Source organism: Arachis duranensis, chromosome 10 (assembly GCF_000817695.3).
Source record: "Arachis duranensis cultivar V14167 chromosome 10, aradu.V14167.gnm2.J7QH, whole genome shotgun sequence".
Taxonomy (NCBI): domain Eukaryota; kingdom Viridiplantae; phylum Streptophyta; class Magnoliopsida; order Fabales; family Fabaceae; genus Arachis; species Arachis duranensis.
In genome coordinates, this window is record NC_029781.3 from 823,468 (window position 1) to 844,695 (window position 21,228).

General features: G+C 36.3%; 3 protein-coding genes and 1 pseudogene across 3 annotated transcripts; 2 read left to right on the forward strand and 2 right to left on the reverse strand.

Annotated features, from left to right (window-relative positions):
• The first annotated feature begins 239 nt into the window (after positions 1-239).
• Positions 240-2,763, forward strand: LOC107468066 (vacuolar protein sorting-associated protein 45 homolog). The gene is made up of 8 exons (XM_052255230.1): positions 240-501; positions 678-879; positions 1,031-1,110; positions 1,306-1,533; positions 1,888-2,013; positions 2,127-2,207; positions 2,306-2,395; positions 2,569-2,763. Exons 1-8 carry the CDS (start codon positions 412-414, stop codon positions 2,761-2,763), a joined length of 1,092 nt encoding a protein of 363 aa, XP_052111190.1. The 5' UTR covers positions 240-411.
• Positions 2,764-3,332: 569 nt separating this feature from the next.
• LOC107468121 (vacuolar protein sorting-associated protein 45 homolog) lies at positions 3,333-8,200 on the reverse strand (annotated as a pseudogene).
• A 3,423-nt stretch (positions 8,201-11,623) lies between these two features.
• LOC107468065 (uncharacterized) lies at positions 11,624-13,664 on the reverse strand. Its single transcript, XM_016087303.1, has 4 exons — positions 13,554-13,664; positions 12,284-12,823; positions 11,967-12,208; positions 11,624-11,867 (listed from the first exon to the last, which is right to left on the reverse strand). The coding sequence occupies exons 1-4, from the start codon at positions 13,662-13,664 to the stop codon at positions 11,624-11,626; spliced, it is 1,137 nt and encodes a 378-aa protein (XP_015942789.1).
• On the forward strand, positions 13,647-18,186 carry LOC107468172 (integrin-linked protein kinase 1). The gene is made up of 12 exons (XM_016087421.3): positions 13,647-14,253; positions 14,877-14,951; positions 15,046-15,128; positions 15,385-15,483; positions 15,565-15,685; positions 15,813-15,892; positions 16,257-16,319; positions 16,445-16,551; positions 16,731-16,816; positions 17,047-17,168; positions 17,410-17,521; positions 17,718-18,186. Exons 1-12 carry the CDS (start codon positions 13,927-13,929, stop codon positions 17,823-17,825), a joined length of 1,383 nt encoding a protein of 460 aa, XP_015942907.1. The 5' UTR covers positions 13,647-13,926; the 3' UTR covers positions 17,826-18,186.
• The last annotated feature ends 3,042 nt before the right edge of the window (positions 18,187-21,228 follow it).

Sequence of the window (21,228 nt, forward strand, 5' to 3'; positions counted from 1 at the left end):
ATCTCTCTAGCTCTCAGTTATCAACGATTTTATTCTTAATGTATATCTTCTATTATTATTTTTAGTAATTTATTTTATAAATAAAAATATTAATAATCATAATTGTAGATTTATTGAGTTAACCATAAGAGTTGTTGTTAGTGTTACTAGATGCAATGTTGCCAATGCAATGAAAATTTGGGATCAACAGCATTACTCGGCAATTAATTGTGCCTGAAACGGTGCATTTAGAACCGAAGGCTTAAGACTCGTCGTCTTTGGTCCTTAGTGGTGGTGGATCTGAAATTCTGCAACCCCTCTACTAGATTCGCAACCCTTTGGTGAATTCAACAGTGTTAATCATCTTCGATTATAATCTCTCCACTGAGACTTAGATCGATCCATATTATTCGAGTCGCCACTACAAAAAAAATGGTGCTCACATCCTCTGCACGTAACTACGTCAACCGCATGCTGCAGAACATCTCCGGCATGAAGGTCCTAATCCTCGATTCCCAAACGGTACGCACCACGATCTCAACGAATCAATTCATTTTCTCTGATATAATTCTTCATTCATTATTTCAATTATGATATTGGCGTTCATTTTTCCATATGATTGTAAACTCGTAAATATGTGTTGCTAGTTATGGTGTTGAGCTACAACATGGATGTGAAATGTGAAATTGATGGTGTAGGTGAGTATTGTGAGCATTGTGTATTCACAGTCAGAGCTTCTTCAGAAGGAAGTGTTCTTGGTGGAGTTGGTGGATTCTATAACCAAGTCGAAGGAGCTTATGTCGCATCTCAAGGCTGTTTACTTCCTTCACCCTACGACGGAAAACATCCAGCATTTGCGCCGCCAGCTCGCCGCTCCTAGATTTAGGGAGTATCACCTATGTAGGTATTTTAAATCTTTGCAGATGCTGTAGTATATATAAAGCTATCCCTATTTAGGAATTTCGTTTTGTATATTTTCCCTAGTTGAAGTGATAATTTTTTTCTCGCATTGATTCGAAGACACTTTGTGAATGCATTCTGAAATTTACAGTTTTCTCCAACATATTGAAGGACACTCAGATTCACATACTTGCTTATTCAGATGAACATGAAGCTGTCCAGCAAGTTCAGGTAACTGCTTTTGCTTGCGCTGTAAACATGGGAACTTTTCTATCTATCCGTTTTATGATGATAGATGACTGCACACGTTCTTGTGCTGGAACCCTTGAACCCCCCATCTCTTTTTGTAGTAAATATATGATCTCAAATGCTGGGATTTGTATTGCGAGGTTTAATTCTGATGTAGTTTTTGTTACGATCATTCAGGAGTTCTACGTAGACTTTGTTGCAGTTGATCCTTATCATTTCATTTTGCACATCCCTTCAAGTTATATTTATATGCTCCCAGCTGTGGTGGATCCTTCAACACTGCAACGCTTCTATGATCGGGTTGTTGATGGTGTAGCAGCTGTCTTTTTGGCATTAAAACGGAGACCGGTTATTAGATATCAAAGGACGTCTGACATTGCCAAAAGAATAGCACACGAAGCAAATGTGAGTAGAATTTTTGACATAATTATGTAGTCACTTTTTCTCAGTAGATAATATATATTATTTGTTATTTTCCTGTTTATGTTAGACAATATTATGCGTTTTAACTTTTACATGTTTTTAAGGTGCGTTTGCATGTGTTTTTATTATTTTTTCTTTTTTAATTGTTAACTTTTATCTTTTAAATCTTTATAATTTTCATTTTTCTGAACTCACCATGCATATCTCTAGGCATACTTTTGCCACAGATGTAGCCATTTTATTGTTGTTTTATCTGGCAATATGTGTATCCCTATGTGTTATAATTTATCATGCATATGTAGTGAAAACTAATTTACATTAATGGGCTTCAAACAGAAACTGATGTACCAAGAAGAAAGTGGTCTTTTTGATTTTAGGCGAACAGAAGTTTCACCACTATTGTTGGTGCTTGACAGGAGAGATGATCCTGTAACCCCATTGCTCAATCAATGGACCTATCAGGTATCTATGAGATTAATGCTATAGTCAGTGCTTACTGACAATCTTACAGCTTAGCTATCTGATAGTTTGTTTATTCATAAAGTAATTCTTGTTTGTGGCCTTATACTTTTCAGGCTATGGTTCATGAATTGATAGGAATCCAAGACAACAAGGTGGACTTGAAATCCATTGATAAATTTTCAAAGGATCAGGAGGTTAGAGAGACTTTTATGCTGTTTAATCACGTTAGCAATATCTTCGAGTTTAGATTTTATACAAATTGAAAGAAATATTGTGCTATTTGCTGTTGCAGGAGGTTGTGTTGTCGTCGGAACAAGATTCATTTTTCAAAGCCAACATGTATGAGAATTTTGGAGATATAGGTATGGATATCAAGCGGATGGTCGATGAATTTCAGCAAGTGTCAAAGAGCAACCAGAACATCCAAACGATAGGTTTGTACTTATAATTGTCTCACATTTCAGAATAATAAAATTCCTTCTGCTATTACACCTATTTTTATACATGGCAGCATAGTATGTAATTAATTGATTTATGATTTGACTCTTGTCAAAGGACATGGCCAAATTTGTTGACAATTATCCTGAGTACAGAAAAATGCATGGGAATGTGTCAAAGCATGTGACTTTGGTAACAGAAATGAGCAAGATAGTACAACAGCGAAAACTTATGACATTTTCACAAACAGAACAGGAATTGGCTTGCAATGGAGGACAAGGGGCTGCATTTGAGGTATGTATTAATGATTAGCAAAATTTCCTTTGCTTTTTCTCAAACTTCAAGTGTTTTGGACAAGCACTGGCAGGAGAAAGCTTGGGGAATAATCTGTCCCACTCAAAACGACGTCGTTTTGGACACGTGTACACAGACCAATGTATCTTGGTAGCCTTTAACCTAACACGTCACACTGATCACCTCCACGTAGGAGAGAGACTGTTCGATTAACCAGTTAAACCTGGATCAGGGACGTATATGACATACCTCTAACAATTTTGGAGACCAGGGACTTAGTTAATTTTTCTGAGGGACAAATCTGTCGAACGACCAAATCCTTGGGGACCTATTTGGAGTATTACTCAATATTTTATAAAAGGAGCAACCTCACAGACATACCAAATTTTATAAAGTCATTTCAATTAATCGTGCAAACCTACTTTGTTTTATCTCAAATTATTTTAACGATACTACTATTATTCAAACCCACTTGGACACTCTCCTGTCTCCTCAGACATAAAAAATCTATCAATCGGAGCAAACATTAATCACAAGTACAACTCATTCTCACAACCTCGACTTATAAAAATATATGAAGCCATGAATCTACAAATGAACTACATCCGTATAAGTATACAAAAGAATGAGACATTCATTACAAGATTATACAAAATTATTTTCATCAGTAAGTGTAAGCAAAACCATTCAGACTCTTCAAATAAAAATAAAAATAAAATTGAGACTCGATTAGCCAAAATGATGAAGAAAAACTACACAAAAAAGATTTACTTCTTTTCTTTGTTCCTATACTTTCGTGTCTACTTTTTACCCCATGAATGAACAAAAGAAAGAGGGGAGTAGCGTGCCCTTTATGTTTGGTATTTCAATTTCCAATCGCATTCATCCGCAAGCAGCAACCACTACAACCCAATCGAAATTAGGGTTAATAACTATCTGCAACAACAATGGATTGAGTTTATACCGACATCGAGCTCCCTCTACAACTATTTTTATACATGTACATGGTTGCAAAACAGAAATTCCCAATCTAAAGCTGCAAAATATTTTTCTATATAGCCCATCAAAATGCAAATTGTGCCAGGATGGATTTCAAACAATGATGGTGTTCGAACGAGCTACCCTTTGAGCTTCTTCCAGGTCCCTAATAAACCTGCAAATTCAAATAAAACACACGACTATAGCTAAGAAATCCAGAACACTAACAAGTTTTGTAGTCAATCAATACAAGAACAAAACTGGAACTATCAACTCAAAATTATTGGCATTAGACATCAAATTGAAAGCCCACTTAGAATACATTAAACATGAAATGACCACTAGTTGAATCAAAACTATTTTATTCACTTCATTATACCTCTTAGAATTGAGATCAGAAGAGCCACCAAGTATAAACCGACTTCCAGGATTGCTGGCATTTTGTAGAGCAACACATCTTGACTACTCATAAGTTGTCCCACTAACAATGAAGATGATTACTTCCTGTGGCCTGCATGTCAATTGTCATGTAATCATTAAATATAAAAACTCATACTATTCCACAATTCTATTGTGTGTGTGACTTCTAGAAATTCACAAAGAAAATACAACTGCTAGATTTAATAGCAACAAACCTTCCTTGTTGAAAGTGATTTCCAACAAATGGGTAGTCCACATCTCTCAGCCGTCCTTTGACGATGCTTTCCATGGTTTGGAAAAGAATGGGTTGGTGCTGGGTATACACATTCTCAACACCCTGCAGCAAATCTCAAAACAGAAGTTGTTTAGAGTTGAACTTAATCTATCAAAGATAGGGCATGGTAATCATAATACTTATGTGCATACCTTCAACCCACGGGGGCAATATTCATTAGATCTCGATTTCCAAAAAGATCACCACTCTTGTCAACACCTGCTTGCTTTAAAAGAAACTGGACGAGCTGTTGTGTCAAAAATAAAATATCGATATCAGCAACTATTGCAGGCATGCATAGCCACATTATTTATTTGTAAAGAGGTACTTTCCATCTATTTGCAGTTCTTCGCAATTTAATCTAGTTAAGATATATTTCTATTCTCTGGAATCCAAAACCAAGGATATAAAATGACAATATGACCCAAAATTGACTTTACCAAACACACTACTTCTCCAAAGTTTAAAACATGGACAACATCCACTAAAAGATTAAGGACAGGCAATCATGCCTGAGGATAAAAGGATTCAAGAAGAAAGCAACATCATAGATTAATTTACCCCAGATTTATACTTGGCAGATCGGGAAGCCAGTTTGTTGAAAAGCTGCATTAACTAAACAGGACTATCCTTCTCATATCGCAAAGCATATAGCATGACTAAACGCAGCCGGTCCACATCTGATATGCTATCATCATTTAGTAGATTTGCCACTGAATGAAGATAGTACATTGAGACAGAAATTATCACTTTTGTTAGTCTAAACTCCAAAGCCATTGCCAGTACATATGATAACAATTAGAAACATCGAGAAAAAATATTAGGGGAAGATAATAAGACACTAAAAAAATTGCTTTATGTATCTTGTAATCTGCTGGTGTAAGCATGGGTTGTTGGCCAAGGGAAAGGATTTTACACAACATCATTGATGGAAATTCAAATATATGTCAAGAAGTCCCCGATTGCAGAACGATGTACCGAGAACAGAATAAATTTTTACCCCATTAACAAATCAACTCTCCATGAAAACAATATGAAGCTTATTAAGGCAACGAACGGAATAATTACAAGATAAAATATCCTTTGAGATGAATGGTAGCACTGAAATGAGAAAACTACTATAATTGAGTTTTCTAATTTATCATAACTATACAAAGAAACATGCATAAATATTCAGAGCTTAAAATAAATTAAAAAATATTGCACCGCCAGCACCGCTCAAAAAGAATATCCCCCTTTTTTCATCTCCAAAGAGCCTTTTCTTTGAGTGAGAGAGAATACATTATACCATCACCCAATAACTCTTGAAGTTTGAGCAAAAGCAAAGGAAATTTTGCTAATCATTAATACATACCTCAAACGCAGCCCATTGTCCTCCATTGCAAGCCAGTTCCTGTTCTGTTTGTGAAAATGTCATAAGTTTTCGCTGTTGTACTATCTTGCTCATTTCTGTTACCAAAGTCACATGCTTTGACACATTCCCATGCATTTTTCTGTACTCAGGATAATTGTCAACAAATTTGGCCATGTCCTTTGACAAGAGTCAAATCATAAATCAATTAATTACATACTATGCTGCCATGTATAAAAATAGGTGTAATAGCAGAAGGAATTTTATTATTCTGAAATGTGAGACAATTATAAGTACAAACCTATCGTTTGGATGTTCTGGTTGCTCTTTGACACTTGCTGAAATTCATCGACCATCCGCTTGATATCCATACCTATATCTCCAAAATTCTCATACATGTTGGCTTTGAAAAATGAATCTTGTTCCGACGACAACACAACCTCCTGCAACAGCAAATAGCACAATATTTCTTTCAATTTGTATAAAATCTAAACTCGAAGATATTGCTAACGTGATTAAACAGCATAAAAGTCTCTCTAACCTCCTGATCCTTTGAAAATTTATCAATGGATTTCAAGTCCACCTTGTTGTCTTGGATTCCTATCAATTCATGAACCATAGCCTGGAAAGTATAAGGCCACAAACAAGAATTACTTTATGAATAAACAAACTATCAGATAGCTAAGCTGTAAGATTGTCAGTAAGCACTAACTATAGCATTAATCCCATAAATACCTGATAGGTCCATTGATTGAGCAATGGGGTTACAGGATCATCTCTCCTGTCAAGCACCAACAATAGTGGTGAAACTTCTGTTCGCTTAAAATCAAAAAGACCACTTTCTTCTTGGTACATCAGTTTCTGTTTGAAGCCCATTAATGTAAATTAGTTTTCACTACATATGCATGATAAATTATAACACATAGGAATACACATATTGCCAGATAAAACAACAATAAGATGGCTACATCTGTGGCAAAAGTATGCCTAGAGATATGCATGGTGAGTTCAGAAAAATGAAAATTATAAAGATTTAAAAGATAAAAGTTAACAATTAAAAAAGAAAAAATAATAAAAACACATGCAAACGCACCTTAAAAACATGTAAAAGTTAAAACGCATAAGATTGTCTAACATAAACAGGAAAATAACAAATAATATATATTATCTACTGAGAAAAAGTGACTACATAATTATGTCAAAAATTCTACTCACATTTGCTTCGTGTGCTATTCTTTTGGCAATGTCAGACGTCCTTTGATATCTAATAACTGGTCTCCCGCCAAAAAGACAACTGCTACACCATCAACAACCCGATCACAGAAGCGTTGCAGTGTTGAAGGATACACCACAGCTGGGAGCATATAAATATAACTTGAAAGGATGTGCAAAGTGAAATGATAAGGATCAACTGCAACAAAGTCTGCGTAGAACTCCTGAATGATCGTAACAAAAACTACATTAGAATTAAACTTCGCAATACAAATCCCAGCATTTGAGATCACATATTTACTACAAAAAGAGATGGGGGGTTCAAGGGTTCCAGCACAAGAACGTGTGCAATCATCCATCATCATAAAACGGATAGATAGAAAAGTTCCCATGTTTACAGCGCAAGCAAAAGCAGTTACCTGAACTTGCTAGACAGCTTCATGTTCATCTGAATCAGCAAGTATGTGAATCTGAGTGTCCTTCAATATGTTGGAGAAAACTGTAAATTTCAGAATGCATTCACAAAGTGTCTTCGAATCAATATGAGAAAAAAAATTATCACTTCAACTAGGGAAAATATACAAAACGGAATTCCTAAATAGGGATTGCTTTATATATACTACAGCATCTGTAAAGATTTAAAAGACCTACATAGGTGATACTCCCCAAATCTAGGAGCGGCGAGCTGGCGGCGCAAATGCTGGATGTTCTCCGTCGTAAGGCGAAGGAAGTAAATAGCCTTGAGATGCGACATAAGCTCCTTTGACTTGGTTATGGAATCCACCAACTCCACCAAGAACACTTCCTTCTGAAGAAGCTCTGACTGTGAATACACAACGCTCACAATACTCACCTACACCATTAATTTCACATTTCACATCCATGTTGTAGCTCAACACCATAACCAGCAACACATATTTACGAGTTTACAATCATATGGAAAAATGAACGCCAATATCATAATTGAAACAATGAATGAAGAATTATATCAGAGAAAATGAATTGATTCGTTGAGATCGTGGTGCGTACCATTTGGGAATCGAGGATTAGGACCTTCATGCCGGAGATGTCCTGCAGCATGCGGTTGACGTAGTCATGTGCAGAGGACGTGAGCACCATTTTTTTTGTAGTGGCGACTCGAATAATATGGATCGATCTAAGTCTCAGTTGAAAGATTATAATCGAAGATGATTAACACTGTTGAATTCGCCAAAGGGTTGCAAATCTGGTAGAGGGGTTACAGAATTTCAGATCCACCACCACTAAGGACTGAAGACGACGAGTCTTAAGCCTTCGGTTCTAAAAGCACCATTTTAGGCATAGTTAATTGCCGAGTAATGTTATTGATCCCAAATTTTCATTGCATTGGCAGCATTGCAACTAGTAACACTAACAACAACTCTTATGGTTAACTCAATAAATCTACAATTATGATTATTAATATTTTTATTTATAAAATAATAATAATAATAATAATAATAATAATAAATATTTATTTTAAAAGTAAAAAACGATTTTAAAAAATAACTACAATATTTTTAAAAATTGTAAAATTTAATATAGTTTATATCTTATTAAATATTCTAATTTTTTTATTTTTTATAATATATTTTAATCTACCAAATTAATAATTAATCGGGCAATTGACTTGATTAAAATAAAACAGGGAAAGCTTTACGTATATACAACAATTGAATCTTCCTTACGTGCATGTCCTGATTGCATTTATATGTAAACTGTGGTGGGTAACCACAGTTTTAAATTTACATATAAACCGTTGTAGGCTGGCACGGTTTACATGCATGAAACAATGAAGGTAAACCGCTATAGTCTAGCACGGATTACACTTGAATTTTGGCGGTAGAAACCGTGGCTGGTCACCGCGGTAGAAACCGTGGCTGGTCACCACGGTTTATGAAGAAACGTTGTGCGCATAAAATCTTGTTGACTACCACGGTTTATGCATGAAGTAGTATAAATTCATTAGCCACTGTAAGTCATCACGGATCACTTTTGTGGGAAAGCAAAATTTTTTAGGGTGGGTGGTTAAGAGAGAATCCGGGGAGCTTTGGAGGTTTAGGGGGAGGCTTTGTGTTTTTCAACCACTTGGGCGGTGGAGCTATGGAAGACGAAGCTCGCCTGTACCGATTAAATGACGTTGCACACGTGGCTGGATACATCGACGAAGAGGTTAGTTATACAAGCTTATTATTATTATTATTATTATTATTATTATTGTTATTATTATTATTATTAGTAGTAGGAGTTGTTAGTATTATTATTCCTATTGGTATTGTTATTATTGTTAATTTTTTATTATTAGGATTAGTGTTATTATTATTCATATTAATGTTATTCTTATCCTTGTTAGTAACTATTGTTATTGTCGTTATTATTATTGCCATTGTTTTGTTATTTTGATCACTATTATTAGTAAAAATAGAAAACCAATGTGGGTGTATAATAAGTTTTTTAAATTATATTTGCTGTTATTAGTATTGGTCGTATGTTGAGGATTTTCTTACCCACATTTTGCAGCCTACTAGGGTTATTAGCGGTGTCAAGAGACAACAGAATATGCCTTTACACGACTGGATTATACCGTATCTGGAGACCGCTGGCTTGTATCACCTCGCTAGGCTGAACAGTCAGTGGTTCTGGGTTGATGAGCCTCTACTTAACGCATTCGTTGAGAGGTGGCGTCCTGAAACCCACACCTTTCACATGCCGTTTGGGGAGTGCACCATCACTTTGCAAGATGTGGCATATCAGCTGGGTTTGCCCATCGATGGAGAGGCCGTTAGTGGGTGCCTGACTGACTTTGAGAATCTAACGGAGAACGAAAGACCCGCATGGGTGTGGTTTCGTGAGTTGTTTGGCGAGTTACCGCCGCAGAATAAAGTCAAACAGATGACAGTATGCTACACATGGTTTCATGAGAGGTTTCGGGTTCTCCCAGCAGACGCGAGTGAAGAGACTGTGCGTATATACGCGCGTGCTTATATTCTGATGTTGTTGTCCTCTCAGCTGTTTGCGGACAAGAATGCAAATCGGGTTCACCTTCACTGGTTGCCTTATTTGGCATCGATGGACGACTTGGGTAGATATAGCTGGGGTTCGGCGGCACTGGCCTGGTTGTATAGATGTCTTTGTCGTAGGACAAACAGAAACGTTGTTAACTTGGTCGGGCCACTACAGCTTCTACAATCTTGGATTTTCTGGAAGTTTTCCAGTTTGAGGCCTAGTGGTTTTGATGTGTTTGGGTTTCCGCTTGCATCCAGGTACGGTTTATTATTTTCGGTCCATAACTTGTTCAATTTCATATGTTGTTGTTCGTTATGACATGTTTTTAATGAAACTTGTAGGTGGGCTACATATCTACCAAGAAACGATGCAGGGGATCAAAGAGTGGTGTCTGCACGCCTTTCTTTGGATAGATTGCGTGTCCACGATGTGAGTCGTGTAGTTATTTCTCTTACAAGTAGGCATTCATGTTTACTGTTATGGTCTTACCTAACGTTACCTTCTCCGATACAGTTCGTGTGGGAGCCTTATTCTTCTCCTGAGATTGCTGATGTTGTTCATCCGGAGATACTAGTTGACGAGCACCGTAGGCTATGGACGGCGGTCACTAGCCTGATATATTTTGTTGCGATTGAGTGGCATCAGGTGGATAGGGTGGTACCGCAGTTTGGCGGTGTTCAGCATCTCCCTCAGTTGGCTCTGGACATAGATTGGCTCCATGCGAAGGATGGAAGGAGTGGAGATCGATGGTTCCCCAAATATTATCAGGAGTGGCATTTGCATTGGGAGAACTGGGTTGATTCAGTCATACCGGTCGATCGAGTATTTGACCCCGGTCCATCAGCTAAGTACTTGGACTGGTGGTGCCGTGTGGCTCACAGATTCCTATCCCCAGATGTTGCATTTCATGATCCTAGGCCGATTGTTTTGACCGAGGAGGCTCGTCACAGAGGGTCGTCGCAGGCACCTCCCAGGATGCAGGTTCCCGACAGACCGGACAACAGGCGAGTGAATCGGCGTCGGCGTATAGGCACACATTCACTAATATTGGTTGTCATGTGCCCGAACCGTATACCGCTATCCTCGTGTTGGGTCCACTTGTCATACTCCATCTGGTTGACCCAGTCACACATGGCCGGATTCTCAGTCCGCATGATGTCAAAACAGTAATAAAACTCTACTTCAGTTTTTGCGTAGGTAGCTTTCACCAGCATCCTCCTTGCATCTTTACCCTTGAAGCTAAGGCTAAAATTCGCTGCCACATGATGAATACAGTACGCTCGAAAAGCACGTGGAGGCAGCCAACCATTCTCGGGTGCCTCAAGTGTAGCCTTGATGCCATTATGCCTGTCAGAGATAACAAGGATACCCTCCTGTGGTGTCACATGCGATCGTAGGTTGGACAAGAAGAATGACCATGACTCTGCATTTTCTCCCTCCACAAGGGCGAAGACTATCGGGAGGATGTTCGAGTTCCCATCCTGCGCTATCGCCAACAGTAACGTGCCTACATACTTGCCATGCAAGTGGGTACCGTCAATACTCACGAGGGGCTTGCAATGCCGGAAGGCCTCTATACAGGGTGAAAATGTCTAGAAAAGACGATGAAAGTACACCGTTTACTCATCGACCTGATCCCCAAGTCGAACAGGAGAAGTCTTCAACACAGTGAATGTCCCAGCCATGGTCAACTGTACCCCTAGCATCCAACGTGGCAACTCGGCATACGACTCTTCCCAATCTCCATATATTTGTGCTACTGCCTTCTGTTTTGCCATCCAAACCTTCCTGTAACTAGGCCTGAACCCATTATCCGCTTCTGTTGCTTGTTGCAAGACCTTTACCGTAACCGCAGCATTCGTCCTAACCAACGGAAAAATCCTCGCACAGATAACGTGGTAATCAAGCTAACGGTGATCACTGGAAATAGTGGTCGCCAAGCAAGTGTGCGGACCGTTGTACCTCCTAACCTCCCAAGTGCCCTTTCGTGCACGAAGCGATATGCGAATCAACCAACTACAACCTTTACCGAACTCCTTGCATTTTTCATGATACTTCAGATGATCCGATTCCAAGACTCTGTACTCAACACCTCGATGGATACTATAGTCCTTCACACTCATAACAACTTCATCTTTATTCTGGAATGATTGCCCAATCTGAAAATTTGTAGAAGAACCCCCAATTGTAGCACCTCCGTCCGCCTGTTGACCCAGAGCCTCCAAGTTCAGAGTGGAGAAGTGTGGAGGGTACTACTGTGTGCCAAAACTTGAAGGCACGTGCTGTGCATGTGGATTGGCACCTGTGTCATCATCGCTGTCCCCAATGATATCTACAGGCTCCTGGTCAGAGTCATCATCCCGCATTGCATTCTTTACTCGATCAGGTTTCCCAAAACCTTGAACATCATGAATCATGCCACCACCGGTATCCGCCTCAAATGCCTGCTGCCAGACCCCAGGATTCTTCAACGGTACAGAACCAACTGCCTTCGTTCGATCTAAATCAGCCGCGAAGGAAGGGGATGCGACCTGCGGAACAGATGGTCCGGCCGTAGGCATCGAACTAGACGCATCGCCTGCGCCAGTCGAGCTATGAACTGGAGCTGATGCTCCAGAACTATCGACACCAACCTCCAACTTCGCATACAGCTCGTGTATTCTGACCTCCGGAAAACTCCTAACACAACGAAACAGAACCCTAATATCTTCATCAGCCGCTAGCACAAACGTATCATACTTAACACCGATCGAGACAACTGCGATGGGAATCTTGTAGAATAGCTTCTTCACCCACTTGCTCCCAAATACCCCAAACTTCTACAAGATGCTGTTCTTTACATCTGACAAAGTGCTTGATGAAATGATGAATACACTCAATGGTTCTCTGTTAGTGAACTTCACACCATATTTTTTGCTTCTTTTAATTTTTCCAGAGCAATGCACTAAGACAAGAAAACTCTCTTCCTCACTTGCCATTGTGTGATAATGATCTCTTCAGCAGTTTCAATCTTGCTCGTTTATATATAGAATTCTTCTCCTCATAAACTGTGGCAGCCTATAAGGGTTTATAAGTTTAAAAAACCCTTCATAAACCGTGGCTGGCTATAGAGTTTTTTGGTCATATTTCTGTCTTCCTAAACCGTGGTGACCTACCACGGTTTACCTTCAAAGCTTCTCCTTCATAAATCGTTACAAGCTGGCACGGTTTACATGTAAATAGGAAACCGTGGTTAGCTCCCACAGATTACATAATAAAAAAAAAGACATGCACGTAAGAAAGTTCCAATTGTTGCATTCAGGTAAAGCTTTCTCTCCTTTAATTTATTTAAGTACATTGCCCTAAAAATAATTATACGATAAAAAACATTAGTTCATACAAAATGTTTAATTTTAATATTATATGTCCTATTTAATGAATAAATTTTATTTAATGAAAATATAAAAATTACATAAAAAAAGAGACAAAAAAGTAATGGCACTTAAATTCTTAAAATTTTGAGTTATTGATCCCGAAGATTTTTGGACATGTAGAAACAATCATACACACGGTGACATGGACACATTGTACGATGTCGGCGCGGCAAGCAATATCTATCTGCATTTGGCATGCAGTAGGGCGCACGTTAGTGAACTGTATGTTATCGTGCGCCACCTTCATTCCACTGGCTCAAGTTGCGCTGGCGTCTCAGGAGACGCGTCACGCGCTTAGCTCAACGCGTAGAATCCACCCTCTTCTTCCTCCTTCTCCGAACATCATAGACATGTCAACGGTGGACTCCGCTTAAACAAAAAAATTGCCAAACTTTAGTCCTCCAGGGTTCTCAATTCTCCACTTCCCATCAAACAAAATCGCATCTTTTTGAGCTCATTGATCTTCACTTTCAGCATTTCAAGCTTGGGCCTTTCTCTTCTTTTTGACTATGGAGACGAAAAACCCTTCGAGGTTTACGCTGATGAAGCAATCATCATTGGCACCAGAACACCGCAGAGAAGAAGGATCAGAGCTCCACAACGATGGTAATGGCGAGGAAGGTATCCATCCGGGTGTGAGGTTGATGTATTCGGCGAACGAGAACGATCTTGAGGGTATTCGTGAAGTTTTGGATTCGGGTGTGAGCGTCAATTTCAGAGACATTGATGACCGTACTGCACTTCACGTTGCTGCGTGTCAGGGATTAACCGATGTGGTTTCTTTGTTGCTCGAGAAAGGAGCTGAAGTCGACGCCAAAGATCGCTGGGGGAGCACGGTAACTAACTATAACTAACTAACTAACTAAAATGACTCTGGTTTCCATGATTGATCTGGGTGTTTATGCATGATGCAACTTAGTTTTGTAGTTGTTAAGTGTGAACTATCTTTTGGCATGAAACTGAATATAGCATCAACAGAAGCTGCGCATTTTCATAACGAAATTATTGTGTATTAGAAAATGGCAATGACAATAGTATTATAAGTTTTAGTTAGCTTCAAAAGACCAAAATTCAGATTTAGGGTTTTTTTTAGCTAGACTGGTTTTGGATTGCTTGACTAATCAAATCACAAATGCTTTACTTTGTAGCATATATCCATTCTGTTTGGCACTCATACTAGAAGCCCTGATACATGATTGATATGTAGTGTCATTCAAGGCCTGAGTTTGTTGGATCAAGTTCTTGTTAAGATTCTTTGCTTTTTTACACTGCTTTTGTTAGGCATTAGCTAAGTGTTGGCCTGCTTTTACAATGGGAGGAAACATAAGAGGGTATAAGTAATGTGAAACAGTGGAAATATAATTAGATCTCTGGGTCTTCTATATGGATTGCATCTTAGAATTAAGTTTCTCGTCTTAGTATAATTGCTGGACTAATTAACCTCATATCTTCCAAACAGCCACTTGCAGATGCTATATTTTATAAAAACAATGAAGTGATCAAACTATTGGAGCAGAATGGAGCAAAGCCTCTGGTATGTGTTAATTGAGGATTGTATTTGTCCTGGTCTTTAAGTATATTTGGTATTCTACTCACCGTTGCTTATACATATAATTATACTGTCTCAGATGGCCCCTATGCATGTTCATCATGCACGTGAAGTACCAGAATATGAAATCAATCCTAAAGAACTACTAAATAATAATATTTTGTTACATCTCTTTTATTAAGCTTTAGCTAATGTTTTTCTTCAGTATTCAAATAGCTGTAAGCTGCAGTTAGCAGTAATGAACTTGTATGATAATTTTGTTTATCTGTAGCCATGTTCTTGGAACAGAACTTTTAGGAAACTAGTTAGTCTATGTTTCTTAAGAAATGCTGTTTTCTTAAGAAATTCTGGGTATGCACTATCTAAGAGCACAAGGCTTCAATTAACATGTAAATAATTATTGCATCTCACAATCTAGTCTTAAATGGCAGGGCACTTTCTGTAGTGCATTCTGGCGTGGGACAGAGGTTGCAGTAAAAAAACTTGGGGAGGATGTAATTACTGATGAGGAGAAAGTGTGAGTTGCTCAAAAACCTTGAATCTTTTTTTCCCCTTCTTTCTTATTTTCACCGTAGTTAATATGCTTGGATTTTTACAGGAAGGCCTTTAGAGACGAGCTTGCACTATTCCTGAAGATCCGGCATCCAAATGTAGTTCAGTTTCTGGGTGCTGTGACACAGAGTAGCCCGATGATGATTGTGACAGAATATCTTCCCAAGGTCTTTTATCCTTCAATTGTTTGAAAATGATTTCTTGAGCGGTTTTTGGTGTTGTTTGATGAAGGCTAAAACTTATGTGGAATTAAATATACATTTGGTGATCTTACGTTCTGTATGTATTGGTCAGGGAGATCTCCGTGCATTCTTGGGAAGAAAAGGAGCTTTGAAACCTTCAACAGCTGTGAAATTTGCACTTGATATTGCCAGGTATTTGACACTCATGTGGCTTGATATTGGTTCTAGAGAGGGGGCTGGTACTCTGTGGTTTGATCTTGGTGGTGCTTATATGTTATTATTTCTAGTTATATGGACAAAGCATTCATAAACCTTAGGACATTTTCAAATTATGAGTTTTCTCAATATTTTGTCCTAATTTTCTTCTCTTATATATTTGCATGAGCACTGAAAAGTTGTATACTTGTAAGGCTTTAACATTATCATTGTCCAATACTTGCCATAGAAAAGTAAAGTTACCTGTTAAATGAATAATGATATCTCCATTCACTGTATTTGCCCTTTGGCCTGTTAAAAGTGTTACTTGTTATATTTTTATTTTTCCTTGAATATGCAGGGGAGTGGGTTATTTACATGAGAATAAGCCGTCACCAATCATTCACCGTGATCTAGAGCCTTCGTGAGTTTCTTTTTTCAATTATTTTCATCTTAACCTCTGTTCTTTTATGTGATGTCCATGTGTCTGGTTTAATAGTCTGATATAGTCTACACTTTTTATAATGTTGTTTATGAGTAAGCTAACAGTAACATATTGCGGGATGATTCGGGACACCTAAAAGTTGCAGACTTTGGGGTTAGCAAGTTGCTGGCAGTTAAAGAAGACAGACCTCTAACTTGCCAAGATACATCTTGTGGGTGCTGCTTTTCTTCAGAATTGATATTAGTGCACACTTGAACTATCTATATATGAAAAATGCTATATTTCTTATTCTTAGCACATAAGAAAATAATGCCATGCTTTATATATTTTTGGTAAACATAGACATTCCCTTTCATGGACTCATTAGGAATTTGTTGATTTTGTTGGTAGGCCGCTATGTTGCTCCTGAAGTTTTCAAACAAGAAGAATATGACACCAAAGTAGATGTATTCTCATTTGCATTAATCCTGCAAGAGGTATCTATTTTTAAATACTTCAAAAACTATTCCTTGTGAAAGTTGAAAGTGTTGAACTGACCTCAAGTAATCATCTGCCTAAGTATCATTTTAAACTACATTTGTTCTTCTCATAAATCAGCTTTGAAATCTTTCAAAATCATTTAGTTGGATAATTTCACTTCCTTCTAGTCAAATTCCTACAATTTCACTTCCTACTGTCATGATATTTCTTATTTGCTATGCATTAGATGATTGAAGGTTGTCCACCATTTTCTGCAAAGAAAGAAGACGAAGTTCCTAAGGTATATGCCGCAAAAGAGCGTCCACCTTTTCGAGCTCCAGCCAAGCGTTATGCCCATGGGATAAGAGAGTAAGTCTTCAATGTGTATTGATGATATTGTTTTCTGTTGCTAATAAATTAGTTTTTAAATCAGGTTCAAGAAATTTTTCCCAGACAAATTTGAAAATTGTTAAATATGTTTATGTATGTAACTTAATCTAACTATTGTTCATAGCCTATAATATGCTTTGTATATTACTAATCTTCAAAGTTTGCATGTTTCATGGTGTTACTTATATTTGCTGAAGTTTACAATGGAATTTGTTTATAGATTGATTGAAGATTGCTGGAATGAAAATCCAGCAAAGAGACCAACATTTAGACAAATAATACCAAGGCTGGAATCCATCTACAACACTATTGGTCAAAAAGGACGTTGGAAGGTATTTGCCACCTCGCGTTTCCGTTTATCTACTAGTTTCTAGAAGTAAAAAAGATACCAAAAGAAACTAATTTTTATTATTGGATTTTATGACATCGTTTAATCCATGTAACCAAACGGACTGTAATTGGTAAAAATATAAGGCTCTAGTTCACCAATCGACTACATTGATATTGTAATGCTGACACTATTTCCAGGTTAAACCGTTGAAATGCTTCCAGAATCTGGAGGCCTTGTTGAAGAGGGATCGTTCGAATTTTAGCAGCCGAGGCAGTTCATCGCGTTCAAGGTCCAGCCGGATATGAACAACACAAGTCCTGTGATGCAAATTACATTAGCTTAAAGATTAAGATAGCAAGCAGATTCATTTGGCTACTTCTTTTGATGTGTTCATTCCCAGTTTGGCTATTATGTTTTCAGATTTTCTAAGATTCTTGATTAGTTCTTAAAGATTTATTTATTTTCAACTGCATTATTTGCGGCAATAGAATTGCATCTAAGATGTAACATAAGATTAGATTTGCTCCTTTGTCATGTACATTATGTATGTAAGTTGTATCAAAACTGTTTTTCTTTTTCTTTTAAATTTAGATTAAGAACTTTAACGAATTAAATTGAAAAGTCTACTATTTTATAAAATTCAGCATCTATTCTTTTGTTTCTTTCCGGGTCAGCTTTTTTTTTTTTTTTTGAGTTATGAACTTATGATTATCTTTATTTTATTTGGGATCGGATATAAGAGAATTTCAATAGAAATAATAATGAAGCCTGTTACGCATGAATGGGCTAAGGCCCAACGTGAAGTTTACATTTTGCAAAAATATTAGATATCCAAATTTTGTATTTTGGGGGGAAAAAAATCATGCTAGATCTTCCCAATCCCAAGTGATGTGAATCTTTCATAACTAACTCTCCTAAATGATTTGCCTAGTTTCGGTTTTGTTATAAAATTAATATTTTTATAAAAAGGTAATAATCAACCAAAAAAAGTAGTGAATGAAATGAATACAACTAGCGGTGGAGGCAGATCGGATATAGCAAAAATTTCAATTGGATTCGCACAAAAATTATCGGATCGGATTCAATATTCACATTTTGTATGCTTGGATCCGATCTAGTTTGCACATTTGTGGATCGGATCAGATATCAGATGCAAAACACAAAAAATATTTTTTGAAAATTTATTTTTATTAAAAAATATTAATAAAATTCATTTTTCGATTCTTTTAAATATGTTTACTCTTAAAATAATATTAAACATATTTTTTTAAAAAAATAAATTAAAATAATACAACATATATGATCATTATTGGTTGAAATAAAACACACAAAGAATATTTACTTATTTATTTTTTTATTTTTGCAGATACGCGGATATGCGGATATGTAGATACCTATACAAAAATTCTCAATCCGATCCTATTAGTGTGCGAATCGGATCTAGCAATTTTCGGATCGAATTCGGATAAACACCGCGGATATGCGGATCTGATTCCATCCATGAACACCGCTAAATACAAGTTAAGGAATTAAAAAAAAAAAAGAGAATTTCTTTAAAAAAGAAAAAAGTTTAACAATTCAGACAAAATAGCTAAACTAGAGGAATTTGGATAGTATACATAACGTAACGTAACGATCTGACAAGTTCAAAGTAGAGGTATATAGGTAAATTTGATCCCTATATAATGAGTGATTTCATAGTAGCTGAATTATCTTTACATAATTTCAGTTTAAGTATCTTTGTGGTCCTTATGAATATTGCTAAGTTTATTTTGGTGCCTACAAAATAGATAAAGTTCAAATCCATATTTCTAGTTAGTCCTATGGTCAAGAGAAACCCCTTTAATATTCTAAGCTCAAGATGGTTAAGCAAATGTTTAATATTTGTTTGAAGAGATAACAGAATGTGTGTGTGTGTAGAAGCAACGTTTCCCTTATTGGAGAGTTTGGAATGCGGCAACAAATTATGGCGGTTCTACCTTTTTTCTTGTTTTAGAACACACCGTGTGCCATAAGGCATTGGGCACAGAACACAAAAATTTCATACATATAGAGAACCTTTTAATAATTCTAAACTAGTATATAGCTTAAACAGCACACAAAATTTGGGTGTTGTTAACATGAATTTGCCAATTAGTGTTGAACCATATCAACCTTAGACTACAATTCTACCATGTTATTTTGAGAAAGATTTACATAAAATAATAATGGATGAGAAAAGCTTTCACTTCCACCTTATTAGTGTTTTTTTTCAGCTTCCAATTTTTTACTCTTGGAATTGGTATATACTATATATATAGGTAGCTTTCTAGTATTCGTACGGAAACATTATTATTTGACAGCCTGCTATGTTGAAATTGAAGAACATGGGAGCATGTTGAATTTAATTTGTTTATTTAGTGTCGAATAACTCTTAATAATTCACCTGCTTTTTTAATGATTATACATCGTACTTACACCTGCAAATTGTGACCGGGAATTACACTATTCATATTTATTTTTCTTTTTTCTTTTTTCTTTTTTTGCTTTTCATTTTATTGTATTTTAATCTTCTAACAAATAATTGTCTTCAGGCTAATAATGATGACTATAAATTGTTGATGTTGAAATTTGACCTTGCAAATTCAGGATAAGTTTCTTTTTATTTGTTTATTTTGGTTACATCACATCACTTGCTTCCTTGTTTGTTGTCACATATCTCTCGTTTTGGAGTTTACAATTTAATGAGTTGAATTACATACTCCTATGGCCTAACTCCTATGGCCTAATTTCAGATAAATATTTCTTGAGTTATCATATTTATATTAAGATTTTTATTATAGGGTAAAGTACTAACTTGGTCCCTTGCGTTTGGACGTAATCCTGTTTTAGTTTTTAAGATTTAAAGTGTCTTATTTAATTTCAAAAAATTTTATTTAGCTTCAATTTAATCCCACCGTCAAGTCAAAGTTAAATAATTAACGAAATATCCTACATCACAGCAGTACAAGAACAAGGTTGATAATTTCATTTATTTAATACATTTATTCAATATTCTCCTTAGTTCTATAAAAAATATTTTATTTAAATTGTAAGAAGAATGATAAATAAATGTATTGATGCATTTATGGTTGATTTTGTGCCTTTGGAGCTTGTGCTTGTTCTCTCGATTATCGACCTTGTTCTTATATACTGTTGTGATGTATGATATTTTGTTAATTATTTAACTTTGATCTTACCGTAGGACTAAATTGAAACTAAATGAAACTTTTTTGAATTTAAATAGGACATCTTAAACCTTAAAGACCAAAATAGGATTATGCCCAAATGTAGAACACTAATCTAATACTTTACTCTTTATTATATTTTTTTATTAGATTAGTATCATATTTTGTAAAATATATACATGAAGCATAATATTATTATTTTTTAAAATAAATAGTATTTTTATAAATAAAAAAAGCACATATTGAAAATTCAAGTACTACATATTTGAAATTTATATTAACTTATAATTATTCCTTTTATTGTTTTGCTAATTTATCTGCTTTTTGTTATATCATTTGCATAATCTATATATAAAAAGATAATAGGTACATATTAAAAATCAGTCCATTTTTTAAATTGGACAAATTTTATGCGTATGTTATATCCTTTGTATTTCAAAGTTAGTCAAACTTCACCTATTTGATACACATAAAAATTTAGTCAATATTATAATTAGGTAGA

What these genes read in the sequence shown, in the direction of transcription:
- LOC107468065 (XM_016087303.1), bottom strand. Translation starts at nt 13,664, where the DNA reads ATGAAGGTGGCGCACGATAACATACAGTTCACTAACGTGCGCCCTACT. An exon ending in TACAATGTGTCCATGTCACC is followed by an intron (nt 12,824 to 13,553) that starts GTGTGTATGATT and finishes AGCATCTTGTAG; the next exon opens with AAGTTTGGGGTATTTGGGAG. An exon ending in CCAATCCACATGCACAGCAC is followed by an intron (nt 12,209 to 12,283) that starts GTGCCTTCAAGT and finishes CTGGGTCAACAG; the next exon opens with GCGGACGGAGGTGCTACAAT.
- LOC107468066 (XM_052255230.1), top strand. Translation starts at nt 412, where the DNA reads ATGGTGCTCACATCCTCTGCACGTAACTACGTCAACCGCATGCTGCAG. An exon ending in TCAATCAATGGACCTATCAG is followed by an intron (nt 2,014 to 2,126) that starts GTATCTATGAGA and finishes TATACTTTTCAG; the next exon opens with GCTATGGTTCATGAATTGAT. An exon ending in GTATGGATATCAAGCGGATG is followed by an intron (nt 2,396 to 2,568) that starts GTCGATGAATTT and finishes CTCTTGTCAAAG; the next exon opens with GACATGGCCAAATTTGTTGA.
- LOC107468172 (XM_016087421.3), top strand. Translation starts at nt 13,927, where the DNA reads ATGGAGACGAAAAACCCTTCGAGGTTTACGCTGATGAAGCAATCATCA. An exon ending in AACTTGCCAAGATACATCTT is followed by an intron (nt 16,552 to 16,730) that starts GTGGGTGCTGCT and finishes TTTTGTTGGTAG; the next exon opens with GCCGCTATGTTGCTCCTGAA. An exon ending in TATGCCCATGGGATAAGAGA is followed by an intron (nt 17,169 to 17,409) that starts GTAAGTCTTCAA and finishes ATTTGTTTATAG; the next exon opens with ATTGATTGAAGATTGCTGGA.